The 15,318-nt window shown below is 38.8% G+C and overlaps 1 protein-coding gene across 2 annotated transcripts in view; it reads right to left on the bottom strand.

Annotated features, from left to right (window-relative positions):
* Positions 1-15,318, bottom strand: part of TEX11 (testis expressed 11) — a 350,946-nt gene that overhangs the window by 66,662 nt on the left and 268,966 nt on the right. For both annotated transcript variants that reach the window (XM_011943127.1, XM_011943129.1), the window contains 3 exons: positions 15,101-15,157; positions 1,790-1,830; positions 320-406 (listed from right to left, as the gene is read on the bottom strand). In XM_011943127.1, the coding sequence (XP_011798517.1) occupies positions 320-406; positions 1,790-1,830; positions 15,101-15,157 (185 nt within the window). The remainder of the gene's footprint in view (positions 1-319; positions 407-1,789; positions 1,831-15,100; positions 15,158-15,318) is intronic.

Here is a 15,318-nt window from a genome sequence, read left to right as displayed (position 1 = left end):
TTCTAAACCACGTTTAGCAGCACAACCTTGGGGATCTGTAGTTACAGTTCATTAGTTTAATCTTAGACCCATTTCTATAGAAAAGGAACACAACTAATGTCCATTGAGTATCTGCTATGATACAAAGTACAAATGCTGTTTCATTTAAAACCCTTAATAACTGCATGAAGTATATATAATTATTTCCATTTTGTAAGTAATAAAACAGATTATTATCTCTGTACCCGCAGCTACAAATGAAAGATCCAGAATTTGAAATCACATCTGTCTGATTCCACCATCCCACAATGTTTCCCACAGCCACAGAATTTCTTCTTACCTATTTTTCGAAACCACTGAGCTTCATTAGCTCTTGACTCCAAACTTAAGTCTTCTTCGCCAACAGGCTGAGAAAGTTTCACAAAGGCTGCATCAAACAGGAAAATTTGATACTGATGGTTTTATTTTACACTCTAGCAAAGTTGTTTAATCCTGCTTTAAGAACAGTCTCACAGGAGTTTGAATTTAGAAAGTTCTTTTTTGTGTATGTGTGTGTGGGTGCATACCAGAAGTAATTAAAATGACAAAAATCATGACCAAGTTCCAAGAAGTTGTTAACTCAAATTCTGGGAAACAAACATGTCTTTGGAGAGATTTATAATTTTAATTAGTGCAATCATTCACCACCTAAGGTAGAAAGATATGATTTATATGTGAGGAAATAAAGAATAGAAACAATCATTTAAAAGACTAAACTGGAGATTGAGAATTAGAAGAGTATCAACATGCTGGCATAATATTTACTAGCCAGCAAGCTCAGGACAGAACCAGAATGTGCTATCACTATCAGAAGGCATTTACATATCCCATGTCCTTCTGAGATATAAGAATGCCAGCCAGCAAAGTTTTTCTCTTTTGAAAAGAAGGGTTTGGTTTCTATACCACTTTGCTATGTTTAACACCTTGTTGACAGGTATTTGAGGTATAAAATTGAACTACCGCAATAAGCAGGATAGAATTTCTAAGATATGAATTTTTTGGTGTGTTTTGGACATAAGGAAAGAGGTACATGGACAGTAAAAATGGGAGATCTGTTAAAAGGGATGCCATGTAAAAAACCATGTAGTTAGAAAAAGAAATGTGATATAACTAGGAGATTAGCTTGAATAAAGTGGACACGGAAAAATTATTAGTATATAAGGGAGATGGCACAGACTTGGGTGGACAGCTTCAAAATAAGAGAATATACAACCTGAATTTGATTCAGAGGGTATGAAGAGAAACAGCAGGGTTCAGAGTATTGTTATTTGTCTTGATCCTTTTTCACTTGTTCAATTCTTAGGTTAGGATCAAGTGGCTACTAGAAAAGAAAGGTAGAGGGACCGGGAGTGAGAGAAGGGAAGAAGGGAGAGAAGGAACGGAAAGGAGGGAGGGAAGGGGAAAGGAGGGAAAGAAGGAAGGAAGGAAGGAAGGAAGGAAGGAAGGAAGGAAGGAAGGAAGGAAGGAAGGAAGAGAGAGAGAGGGAGGGAGGAGAGGGAGGGAGGGAAGGAAGAAAGGGAGGGAGGGAAATGTCCTTAAAACAAATAGGAATTAAAACAGAACTGAAATCACATTTGGAGATGAATGCTAATGATGACACACTTTTCTCTGCTTGTGAATGAAGAAACCAAAATAGATTCCTGTGGCAAACATTAATAAGGAGCATGAAGCTTAACTCAAACATAAGGTGAAAGTCAGGGTGCTCAGTGTACTTGGAGAATTCAACAGAGAAGAGAGGCAAGATGAAGAATATAACCAGGGAGATATTTACCTCTATTCAGGCAAGTCAAAAGTCGATCCATTTCTTTCTTCCTAAAAATAAAGAAAAGAATATTTTCCAACTGTTCCAAATCTTTACTATAAAACGTAACTAAAAAGGGACACCATTTGTGCCTGAGAATTGAACTAAGAAAATGCAAAATTGTGAAGTTCTTTGCTCAGGACTCCAATCTACCATTTCAACAATCTTCTTCCCCACTGTAGGATACAGTTACTCATTCCCAGTGCTCTCATATTTTTTTCTCTCTTCTACTTCTTCATATACCCTCAGGAAAGGATTTCAATGACTGTCAAGGTTTTATATTGTAGGGTCATAATACTTGAGAGAAGGTGGTGATCTCTGTGATTTATAAGCTTTTTTGAAGAGGGGGAACTAGAATCCTTATTTCAAATAAAATTGTATAAAAGTCTAATATACAAGAAAATATAAAAGATAAAAGTTGAGCTGCTGTGGTTGAATGAGGAGTGGGTGGAGGCTTGGAGCTTCACCTTCCTGGAAGTCCCTGAGGCAGTGCCACAAAATTTCCAGGGTTCTGAGGAATGCGGTTTAAAAAACAACTTATCTTGTACAGACACATCATTTTACAGATGAAGAAAAGAGTAGACCCAGGTTTCTTGACCCCTCTGTCAAGCTTCTTTAAGCATATAAAGTTTAACAGAGAACTTCCGGTTTCTAGTTGTGCATGTAAGGAGCTTGGGAGTTGCCAGCATCTCTTAACAAGTAAAACGATGAACACACTGAAAAATTAGTAACTCTTCTTGGACCTATAAGAGAGGAGAGGAAAAAGGGAAAACCACTGCCACAAAGATTGGAGAGACAGGCAAAGATAGGGAGTCACAGCTTACTAGAGCAGAGATTCAAAAGTGGAAACTACCATGATACCCAATGCTGGAGAGGAGAACCTGAAGCGTAACTGACAAATCACTGGAGGCTCAGTGTGGACAAGTCTGAATTAAAAGACTCAGGAGGACCCAGTCATAGGGGGGCCTCCACAGTTTTGTGAGTTTTGCCTCCAGGAGCTTGGTTAGCTACTCAGAGAATACTGTAAAAATCTCTCTCTCTCTTTTTTTTTTTTTTTATATATATGCATCTTGCAGGGGGCAGAGGAAACAAAACACTTTAAAACATGCCAGAGCACCCTGTTCTTAACAAGTCTTGCCCTCAAGAGAAGCTGCTTAACTACAGCCTGACCTTCTAGGGTATATCAGAGCCTAACTGATCTCGGAGAAGCGAAATACTCAAATTCAGTCCACTCTAGCCATCCTGTCCCACTAAATGGGGGAGAAAAAAACCTGAGAAGCACTTGTGAAGTTCACAGTCCAGAAGTATAGGCTTACTAAAAGACCAAGACCTAACCATAGGACTAAAGAATGTTTCCCAGCCAGGTGCAGTGGCTCATGCCTGTAATCCCAGCATTTTGGATGCCAAGGCAGGAGGATTGCTTGAATCCAGGAGTTTGAGACTAGTCTGGGCAACATAGTGAGACCACATTTCCACAGAAATGTAAAAATCAGCCAGGTGTGGTTGCACATGCCTGAAGTTCTAGCTACTCTGGAGGCTGAGGTGTGAGGATCACTTGGGCCTGGGTGGGGGTCAAGGCTATAGTGAGCCATGATCATGCCACTGCACTCCAGCCTGGGTGACAGAAAGAGACACCATCTCAATAACAATAATAATAATAATAATAATAATGCTTCCCCTCTCCCCATAATTCACCACCACATTGTTAAAGGCCTATTTATAGTAGTTCTTTATACCTGGTACATCATGTGCAGCTTTTAAGAAAAAATTAGAAGGCATACTAAAAGGCAGAAAATACAATTTAAAGACACAGCGCAAGCATTAGAACTAGACATAGCAGGAACGTTGGAATTATCAGACTGGGAATTTAAGACAACTATGATAATTGATCATGATTATGATAATTATTGTAAGGGCTCTAATGGATAAAGCAGACAGCATGCAAGGGCAGATCAGCAAAGTAATCAGAGAGATGGAAATTCTAAGAACCAAAAAAGAATACTAGTGATCAAAAACACTGTAACAGAAATGAGAAAACCTTTGATGGTCTTATTAGTAGATTGAACAAAGCTAAGGGAAAAAAGTCTCTGAGCTTGAGGGTATATAAACAGAAACCTCCCAAACTGAAAAGCAAAGAGAACAAAGACTAAAAAAAAATAGAACAGAATATCCAAGGACTGTGAGACAACTACAAAAGGTGTAACATATGTGTAATGGGAATACCAGAAGGAGAAGAATAGGTAATGGAACAGAAGCAGTACTTGAAATAATATGACTGAGAATTTTCCGAAATTAATGTCATATATATAAAATCACAGATTCAGGAAGCTCAGAACATCAAACAGGACAAATGACAAAAAAATGACATCTAGACATTTCATTTTCAAAATAAAATGAAATATTATTTTGAAATGAAATGAAGAATTAAATGAAATACAGAAAATAAAATATACAGACAAAATTCTGAAAAAAGTCTGAGGAAAAAAATACTTTACCTAAAGAGGAACAAAGGTAAGAATTACATTCCACTTCTGCTCAGAAACCACACAAACAAGAAGAGACTGAAGCAAATTATTTAAATGTTGAGAGAAAATCCCACTAACCCAGAATTTTGTACCTTGTGAAATTATACTTCAAAAGTGAAGGAAAATAAAGACTCAGACACAGGGGTAGAGCAAGATTATGGAACAGAAGGCCCACCCATCATCCTCCCCCACTGCAGGAACACCACATTTAACCACTGTCTACACACAAAAAAGGACTCTCATAAGAACCAAAAATCAGGTGAGCACTCACATTACCTGGTTCTAACTTCACATTGTTGAAAGAGGAACTGAAGAGAGTAAGAAAGACAGTCTTTAATCACCAATGCCACCCCTTCTCTATCCCCCAGCAGCTGCCTGGTGCAGAGAAATCTGTGCACTTGAGAGAGAGAATGCAGAGACTATCAGACTTTGCATTGAACTTAGTGCTGCCCTGTCACAGCAGGAAGGAAAACTGGGCTAAACACAGCCAACTTCCGCTAACAGAGGGAGCATTTGGACCAGCTGTAGCAAGGGGGGAATCTCCCATCCCAATCGTTGGAATCTGAGTTCCAGCAAGCCTCGTCATCATGGGCTAAAGTGCTCTGGGGCTCTAAATAAACTTGAAACACAGTCTAGGCCACAAAGACTGCAAGTCTTAGTGCTGAGCTGGGCTCAGAACCAATGGACTTGGGGGCATGCAACTTACTGAGACACCAGCTGGGGTAGCTAAGGAGGTGCTTTGCTTGTTCCACCCCTCCCCAACCCTGGGTAGCACAGCTTGTGGCTCCAAAGGAGACCCCTTCCTTCTGCTTGAAGAGAAGAGAGGGAAGAGTAAGGAAGACTTAGTCTTGCATCTTGGATATCAGGTCATCCACAGTAGGACAGGGCACTAGGCAGAGGCATGAGACCCCCATTCCAGGTTGTAGCTCCTGGATGACATTTTGATGCACACCCTGGGCCAGAAGGGAACCCACTGCCTTGAAGGGAAGGACCTGGAAGTATCCATCACCTGTTGACTGAAGAGCCCTTGGGCCGTGAATAATCAGCAGTGATCCCAAGTAGTACACTGTGGGCTTTGGGTGAAACTCTGAGATGTGGGGGCTTCAGGTGAGACCCACGACATTCCCAGCCATGGTGGGTATTGTGAGAGACTCCTTCTGCTTGAGAAAAGCAGAGGGAAAAGTAAAGAGGACTTTGTCTTATGCCTTAGGTACCAGCTCAGCTACAGTAGGGTAGAGCATCAAGCGAGATCTTAGGATCCCCAATTCTAGGCCTTGGCTCTTAGGTGGTATTTCTGCACCTGCCCTGGGCCAGAGGGGACCCCACTGCCCTGAAAGGTGAAATAAGGCCTGGCAGCATTTACCACAAGGTGGCAGCATTTACCACAAGGTGACTGAAGAATCCCTTAGGCTTTAAGTGAACATCAGCGGTAGGCTGGCAGTACTCCCCATGGGCCTGTGGAAGTGGGAGGGAAGAGTGGGAAGGGCTGTGTCTCATGGTTTGACAACCAGCTCAGCCACAGTAGAACAGAACATCTGAGGTAGACTTCTAAGGTTTTTGACTCCAGTCCCTGGCTCCTGGACAGCTTCTCTGGACTCACCTGGGGCCTGGGGGAACTTGCTGCCCTGAAGAAGACACAGGCCTAGCTGGTTTCACCACCTACTGATTGCAGAGCCCTAGGACCTTGAACCAACAACATAGGTGGTAGTCAGGTAAGTGGTTACAGTGGGCCTTGGGTGAGAACCAGGGCTGCATTGGCTTCAAGTCTGACCCAGTGCAGTCCTAGTGGTAATGGCCGTAGGGGTACTTGTATCAACATACCCCCAATACCAGACAGTTCAGGAGAGGGAGAGAGAGAGAGAGAGAGAGACTCCATTTGTTTGGGGGACAGTAAGGGAAGAGAACAAGAGTTTCTGCTTGGTAATCTAGAGAATTCTTCCAGATCTTATTCAAGACCACCAAGGTAGTACCTCTATGAGTTTACAAGAACCATAGCATTACTGGGCTTGTGGTGTCCCCTAATGCAGATACAGCTTAGATCACAGCACCCAAGTACTTCTGAATACCACGAAAGCCCTCCCAAGAAGGACAGGTGCAAATAAGTCCAGAATGCAAAGACTACAATAATACTAATTATTCAATTCCCAGATACTGATGAACACCCACAAGCATCAAGACCATCCAGGAAAACATGACGTCACCAAACGAACTAAATAAGACACCAGGGACCAGTTCTGGAGAAACAGAGATATGTGACCATTCAGATAGAGAATTCAAAATAGCTGTTTTGAGGAAATTCAAATTCAAAATAACAGAGAAGAAATTCAGAACTCTATCACATAAATTTAACAAAGAAATTGAAATAATTAAGAATCAAGCAGAAATTCTGGAGTTGAAAAATGCAATTGAAGAATATGTCAGAGTTTCTAAATAGTAGAACTAATCAGGCAGAAGAAATAATCAGTGAACTCAAAGACACACTATTTGAAAATACACAGTGAGAGGAAAAAAGAAAAAAGAATTTTAAAATGATGCACAGCTACAAGATCTAGAAGACAGTTTTTAAAGAGCAAATGTAAGAGTTAATGGCCTTGAAGTAGAGGCAGAGAAAGAGACATGGGTAGAAAGTTTCTTAAAGGGATAATAACAGAAAACTAAAGAAATCTAGAGAAAGATATCAATATCCAAGTACAAGAAAGTTATAGAACACCAAGCAGATCTAACCCAAAGAAGACTACCTTAAGACATTTAATTATCAAACTCTCAAAGGTTCAGGATAAAGAAAGAATCCTAAAAGCAACAGAAAAGAAACTACATACAATGGCGTTGCAATATGCTTGGCAGCAAACTTTTTCGTGGAAACCTTATGGCAGGGAGACAATGGCATGACGTATTCAAAGTGTTGAAGGAAAGAAACTTTTACCCTAGAGTAGTATATCTGGCAAAAATATCCTTTAAACATGTAGGAAAATTAAAGGCTTTCCCAGACAAACAAAAGCTGAGAAATTCATCAACACAAGACCTGCCCTAAAAGAAATGTTAAAGGGTGTACTTTAATCAGAAATGAAAGGATGTTGATGAGCAAGAAAAAAATCATCTGAAGGTACAAAACTCACTAGTAATATACAAATACACAGAAAAAAACACAATATTATAGCACTGTAAGTATAGTGTGTAAACTACCCTTAAATAGAAAAAACTAAAAGATGAACCAACCAAAAAACAATAAATATAACAACTTTTCAAGACAGACAGTATAAGATATAAATAGAAACAACAAAAAGTTAAAAAGTGAGGGGAAGAAGTTAAACTGTAGAATTTGTATTAGTTTTTTCTTTTGCTTGTTAGTAGTTAATTTGTTTACGCAAGCAGTGTTAAGTCATCAGATTAAAATAATGGGGTATAAGATATTATTTGCAAGCCTCATGATAACCTCAAATAAAAAAATACATAAAACAGATACACAAAAAAATAAAATAAAGAAGTTAAATCATACTACCAGAGAAAATCACCTTCACTAAAAGGAAGACCGGACAGAAGGAAGGAAGAGATAGTTAGTATATCAACTAGATATGTGCACTCCCATGTTTGTTGCAGCACTATTCACAATGGCCAAGATTCAGAAGGAATCTGAGTGTCCATCAACAGATGAATGGATAAAGAAAATGTGGTACATATACACAATGGGGGACTATTCAGCCATAGAAAAGACTTGAGATCCTGTCATTTTCAACAATTTGGATGGAACTGGAGGTCATTATGCTAAATGAAATAAGCCAGGCACAGAAAGACAAACTTCACATGTTCTCACCTATTTGTGTGAGCCAAAAGTTAAAACAATTTAACTCATGGAGATAGAGAGTAGAACGATGGCTACCAGAGGCTGGGAAGGGTTGTGGGGGGTAGAAGGAAGGGAGGATGGTTAATGGGTACAAAGAAATAGTTAGGAAGACTGTAAAAGACCTAGTATTTTCTAGCACAACAAGATGACTATAGTAAAAAGTAATTTAATTGTACATTTAAAAATAACTAAAAGTGTATAATTAATAAATGTTTGAGGTGATGGATACCCCATGTACCCTGAAGTGATTATTACACATTGTATGCTTGTATCAAAATATTGCAAGTAGCCCATAAATATATACATCTACTATGTACCCAGAAAAAATTAAAAATTAAATTAAAAGAAAAAAAAACCTCTCTGACAAAGAAAGTTGAAGGAATTTGTTGCCAGTAGATTTCGTTGTAAGAAATGTTAAAAGAAGTTATTTAGAGAGAAGGAAAATGATATAGGTCAGAAACTCAGATCTACATAAAGAGAGGACAAGCATCAAAAGAAGAATAAGTGAAGGAGATACTACGCAGCCATAAAAGGAATGAAATCATGTATTTTCCAGAAGCATGGATAGAACTGGAGGCCATTATCTTAAGTGAAATAACTCAGAAGCAGAAAGTCAGATGCCGCATCTTCTCAAGTGTAAGTGGGAGCTAAATAATGTGTATACATGGACACAGAAAGGGATAAAATAGACATTGGCAACTTGGAAGGATGGGAAGGATGGTGGAGGAAAATAATCCTGAAACCTGAAACACCCATAATGCCTTGGGTGATATTAGAAAAACACTCTAACGGGGAGGGCAGTGCCCAGAAAAACTACATAATAAAATGGAAGTGGTTTATACATGATCATGCTACCTGTGAATGCAAGGAGGAGGTACTCATGAGCAGAGAGTCTCATTTCCCCTAGGACTGACTTTGGAAATGCATGAAGAGCTGCTGGATTCTATTGTCATTGGGACAGTGCCCTATAAACAGTTCTTAACTGATTGACAAGGAGCTGCTTAATTTATGGATGGCAGTTCCAAGGTGAACAAACAATATTCTGTTTGGAAGGCTACCATCTGATCAAGGAAGGTAAAAACAAATCATCTTAGCAGGCTGAACTGCATGCCATTTTCCCAGCAGTGAAAGAACTGAACAGTGGTAAAAGCCCCTAGGTTTGGGTTTTGACTGACTCATTGGCAGTGGCCAATGACCTGGCCATGTAGTCTTACAGAAGGGAAATGGAAAACTGGCCCATTAACAGGATGTTTGTATGGTGTATGACTCTATGAAAAATCACTATGGAAATCTGAGGGGTGCATTAATGTAGAACATATTGATATCCATCAGAAGAATCCCCTTTGGAAGGTGATGAGAATCAACAAGTGGATATCCCTGTGTGCTCCCTTGAGGCGGCCCCCTGGGTCCATGAAATTAGTGGGCATCTGGGGACTCAGCAATACAGAGATGGGTGGAACCTAGACATATTCCTCTTGTACCCTCTGAAGTTGAACCTGGACATATTCCTCTGGTACCCTCTGAAGCACAAAATGCCAATAACTGTCCTGTTTTCCAACAAAAGAGACAGAGACTTAAGGTGGCTATGTGACAGATTCCTCAGGGGGAAGGCCTTGAACACAGCTAGCAAGTCAGACTGATGCTGATAGCCCCAGGGTATGAGTTTCAACAGGAATAGACACTAACTCTGGATTGGCCTTTGCTTACGCAGTGGTAGATGCAAATGCTCAGAATGTAATAAAAGAACTGGAAGAGAATATACTGCACCAATTTGGGCTGCTGAGTCACATTTTTTTCAGACCAAGAAACACACTTTACAACCCATAATGTCCAACAACGGGCAGAGCTATATCCTCCTTAGAATAATAGTTAGAAAGGGAAGTCGGAACAAGCAATTGAAACATTGGTTGTCTAAAATGGGGGCAGACACAGGAATGAAGGATAGGCTTACATGCCTCCATAAGCTCACACTCAATATTGGGGGATGGGGCTAAGGAAGTGTCCCCACTAGATAGACTCCTCTGTTTTTCTGCTGAGTCTGAGGAAGAGGAGTTGGGGAAGGATGCTAGTATGACTGCAATTCTTCCCAAGGGTGTAGGACAGTGGTATGATGACAATATTTTCTTTCTTTCTTTCTTTCCTCCTCATATCACCTCAACTTTGTGTTTCCTACCTGATGAAACATGAGCAAGACCATGGCTGCAACTACAAATGTTGGAAACAGGGCTGATTCCTAAGCAAGAAACCTAACTATATTTTTAAATCTTTATGTCAGAATTCCTAAGGGCCTCATGGGGGCAGGTTGTGTCTTTACCCTATCTAGCAAAATTGGGATTAAGAGTAAATGCATTTGTATTGCTTAATGGTCAAGATAGTCCACTAATTCTGTATCTATAAAACCCTACCTTATATAAATGAGAATGGACTGAGCAGGAGGCATTCACTAGATTAGTAGTGCTGCCTGTAATCTGGACTAGCACCTAATATTCTTTCAAATGTGGAAAAGTTTGGTTATAAATAGAAAAAAGGAGGAATAGTAGATGAGAGTAAGAAATGAACAAATGGGTTATGTAGTAAGGGAAATCCAATATTACATCAGTACCTCGAAAGAGTCTCAAAGCAAAAGACGATATTGTCTCTTAGTTCAATTATACCAGATGCCTGAAAAGGTGAAGCCATATATTGTGAAGACCACTCCTGCTTTTGGAATCTGACCAAACAGAAGCCTGGAAATCTCAGTGGCCTTGCCCTGGGAAACAATTTCATGATGTAATGATGGACTGGACAAATTATTAATGACTGAATGGGACTCCAGTATTGTGCCAGTATCTTTTTTTTTTTTTTTTTCTGAGATGGAGTCTCACTCTGTCACCCAGGCTGGAGTACACTGGCGCAATCTGGGCTCACTGCAAGCTCCGCCTCCTGGGTTCATGCCATTCTCCTGCCTCAGCCTCCCGAGCAGCTGGGACTACAGGCGCTCACCATCATGCTCAGCTAATTTTTTGCATTTTTAGTAGAGACGGGGTTTCACTGTGTTAGCCAGGATGGTCTCAATCTCCTGACCTCATGATCTGCCCACCTTGGCCTCCCAAAGTGCTGGGATTACAGGCGTGAGCCACCGCGCCCAGCCATGTGCCAGTATCTTTTAACCGTTATGATCCTTTTGTTGTATTTGGGATCTGTGGTCAAACACCAGGGATCTTTACACTGTGGTATTATACTGTGGTATAATTAGAAGTGTATTTGGTCTGAGGTTGCTGGCACAAGGGTCCTAAAACCCTTGGGAGAAAAGAATAGGCCAAAGACCTTAACAGAAATCTTACCAAAGAAGATATACGATGACAAATACACATAAAAAAGATGCTCCAAATCATACATCATCAGAAAAATGCAAAATAAAACAATGAGTTACCACTGCATACCTATCAGAATAGCCAAAATCGCAAACACTGACGACATCAAATGCTGGTGAGGACACACAGCAACAGGGACTCTTATTCCTTGCTGGCAGGAAGGAATGCAAAAGGGTACAGCCACTTTGGAAGAGAGTCTACCAGTTTCTCACAAACCAAACATACATAGTCTTACCATATGACCCAGCAATCATGCTCCTTGGTATTAATATTTACCAAAGGAGCTAAAAAGTTACCTGCACATGAATGTTTACAGAAACTTTATTCACAATTGCCAAAACTTCGAAGAAATCAAGGTGCCCTTCAGGAGGTGAATGTATAAATAAAATGTGATACATTCATACAATACAATATCATTCAGTGCTATCAAGACACAAAAATACATGGAGGAACCTAAAATGCATATTACTAAGTGAAAGAAGCCAATGTGAAAAGGCTACATATTGTATGATTCCAACTGTATGACATTCTGGAAAAAACGAAACTATGGAGACAGTAAAGGGTTGAGGAAGGAGGAATGAATAGGTGGAGCACAGAGAATTTTTAGGGCAGTGAAAATACTCTGTATGATATTGTAATGATACACACATGCCATTATACCTTTGTTCAAACCCATAGAACGTACAACATCAAGAGTGAACCCTAATATAAATTACGGACTTCAGGTGATTATGGTATGTCAATGTAGCTTCATCAATTGTAATAACTGTACCACTCTGGTGGGGAATGGAGGAGGCTATGCATGTGGTGGGGAGAGGGGACATATGGGAATCTCTGTGCCTCCTGTTAGTTTTTTTGTGAACCTAAAATTTAACTAAAAAAATAAAATATTAGGGCCAGGCACAGTGGCTCACACCTGTAATCCCAGCACTTTGGGAGGCTGAGGTGGGAGGATCACGAAGTCAGGAGTTTGAGATCAGCCTGGCCAACATGGTGAAACCCCATCTCTACTAGAAATACAAAAATTAGCCAGGTGTGGTGGACGCCTATAGTCTCAGCTACTCAGGAGGCTGGGGCAGAAGAATCACTTGAAACCAGAAGGTGGAGGTTGCAGTGAGCCAAGATCACGCCACTGTACTCCAGCCTGGGCGAAAGAGCGAAACTCCATCTCAAAATAAAATATATATATATATATAAATAAAAATAAATTATTAAACTTAAAAAATAAAGTGAAGTAAAAACTTAAAGCAGACAAAGGAATGAATATGGAAGCATTGGCAAACTCCACTAAAGAAGTTTACAGGATGAAGGGTAGAACATACTATAAGACTGGCCTTATCAGTAGGGGTCTAACATATAAAGACTGTGGTCAGGAAAAGTAGCAGAATTTTCAGGGATGAATCTTGGAAGTCTGGTTTATATAAAGTAACTTCTTAGAGTAAATTTTATTAATTTGAATTTCAGCTGAGCTAAAGTTGATTTCTTTACTATTTAATTCGGTGACTCCATATCAAATAATCTAGGAAGGGTCCATTAATAAAAATATACAGTACAAATAAGAATGAAGACATAGAAAGGAATGTATAATCTATTTAGAGAAAAACTGCTTTTAAAAAATTTAGCATATGAGTTGTTAGTACTTAGGTAGACACTGCTCATTTATAACCACAGGAATTTTGGAACAGAAAAGGCCTATAAAAATTATCCAGTCCAGTTTTCAAAATTTTACAGATGAGGAAAATAAAGCTTAGAGAAGTTAAAGAAGTTGCCATTGCCTACGGTAAACCAAAAGTTATTGAAATAGTTGAACTTATAATTCAATTCTCTTGAGCCCTCTCATTGAATTAGGCGCTTATATTTTGTTTTTACAAGTTAGTCTAATCTATTTGTTAAATCAGGTTCTAACCTCTACCTGAAAACATTGCTAGAGGATATTCTCTATCACTACATTTACTTGAAAACAATGAAGGTATATATTTAAAAGTGTTTTGTAATTTCTCATTAATTCAAACAGGATTCCCTCCCTTACCCCATTTCCCAGTTGGTTTTAATGTGTGTGGTTTGACTGTATGCCACAATTATGAGGAATATGAAGCACCTTTAAGTCCAGTGCTGGAGATATTATAAATAACTAATATTCAGTCATTTAAATAAATTGAGTGGCAATTATGTGTCAGATACTGCCCTAGGTTTCAGTGATGCAAAGATAAATACAAATATAGTCCCAGCCCTCAAGGCACTCTTACAATCTAGTAGCTATCATGGTTTAGTCCTTTTTTAAAAAACTTCTTATTGTTGAAAACTTCAAAGATGTCCAAATGTTAACAGACAAGCATAATGAATCCTCATGTACCTATCACACAGCTTCAATAATTATTAACTCATCATCAATCTTATCTCCGTGATACCTCCACCCACTTCTTCCTCTCCCATATTATTTTGAAGCAAATTCCAGACATCATATTATTTCATCCATACATATTTCAAGATGTGTCTGTAAGAGATAAGCAATCTTTTAAAAAACCAACCACACTACAATTATCATGTTTAAAAGTTAATAATTCCTTAGTATCAGCAAATATTTGGTCATTATACAAAATTCCACTTGCTTCATCTTTTGTTTTGTTTAAGTTTGTTTGAATTCCCTTCTAATGGATTTATGAAGCCTATAAAGAAAAGGCAAAACTTATAATATGTAATTGGGTAAAATTTGCATTATGAAAATGACAGTTATAAATATCTGTCCTATGTTATCTCAGTCAAAGATATTTCCAAAAGAATTTATTTGAAAAAATATATTGCCTCTGGTGAAGTAGAAGGAACTATTACAGACTTCTTGTCTAAGAAGAGAATGCAGAGATGGGTGATATTTCTCTGAAAGTTATCCCTAATCAACACTCTGAGTAGAGTTTTCTTTCAAATAATCAGGAGGTAGTGAGTTTTGTGAATGAAAAATTGGTGACCAAAGTCTTCAACGAATTGTTAAGTTTTAATATCTTACGTCAAAGATATTGTGCACAGAAATATATTTGAATACTCTCAGATGACCTGATAGAGAATCATAACCAACAAGCCATCCAGGTTATATGTTCTGTGGGAAAGTAAAAGATATGTCTATATTTGAGTCATCTGTAAGAAAGGGGGAACAGATGCAATATCATAATTCTATCATAGATAACATTATTGAGGGCTTATTAAGTTCCTGACACTCTAAATGTTTTACATGTATTAACTTATACTCTGGTTTCTCTGCAGATCACATAAGTCTTTTGCCTTTTAGATGTTTTAACTCACTGAGTCATCACAGCAACTCAATGACATAGGTATTATTATTTTTCCCACTTTACGGATGGGGAAACTGAAGGCCACAGACGTTAAGAAACTTGCTCAAGGTTACACATCTGATAAGTAGCAGAGCCAGGATATGAACCCAGGAAGACTGGCCCCAAAACCTGTACTGATCTTACCCACTACACGAAGTATCTCTTAATATACGATTTATATTGTAAGTTACTATAATTTATCTAATGGAGAATACATCATTTTTGTTGGAATAACTCACTTATCTTCAGATTCCGGCATTTCAGCAATTTTTGGAAGAACAACATGAAGCAAACACCTGTATGACAAAGTAATATTGGAAGTGATTCTTAGGAAGAAACGTGTGAATGAATACATACCAAGTTACAACCTTGATTACTCTGGGAGGGAGAAGTGAGAAAAGAGGGTAAAGGGGAGATTAATCTTATTTTATATATATATATATATATATAATTGTTT

This window comes from Colobus angolensis, unplaced genomic scaffold (genome assembly GCF_000951035.1).
Source record: "Colobus angolensis palliatus isolate OR3802 unplaced genomic scaffold, Cang.pa_1.0 Scaffold216, whole genome shotgun sequence".
Lineage (NCBI taxonomy): Eukaryota > Metazoa > Chordata > Mammalia > Primates > Cercopithecidae > Colobus > Colobus angolensis.
Note: the sequence above shows the minus strand (reverse complement) of the source record. Positions and strands in the feature narration are given on the sequence as shown.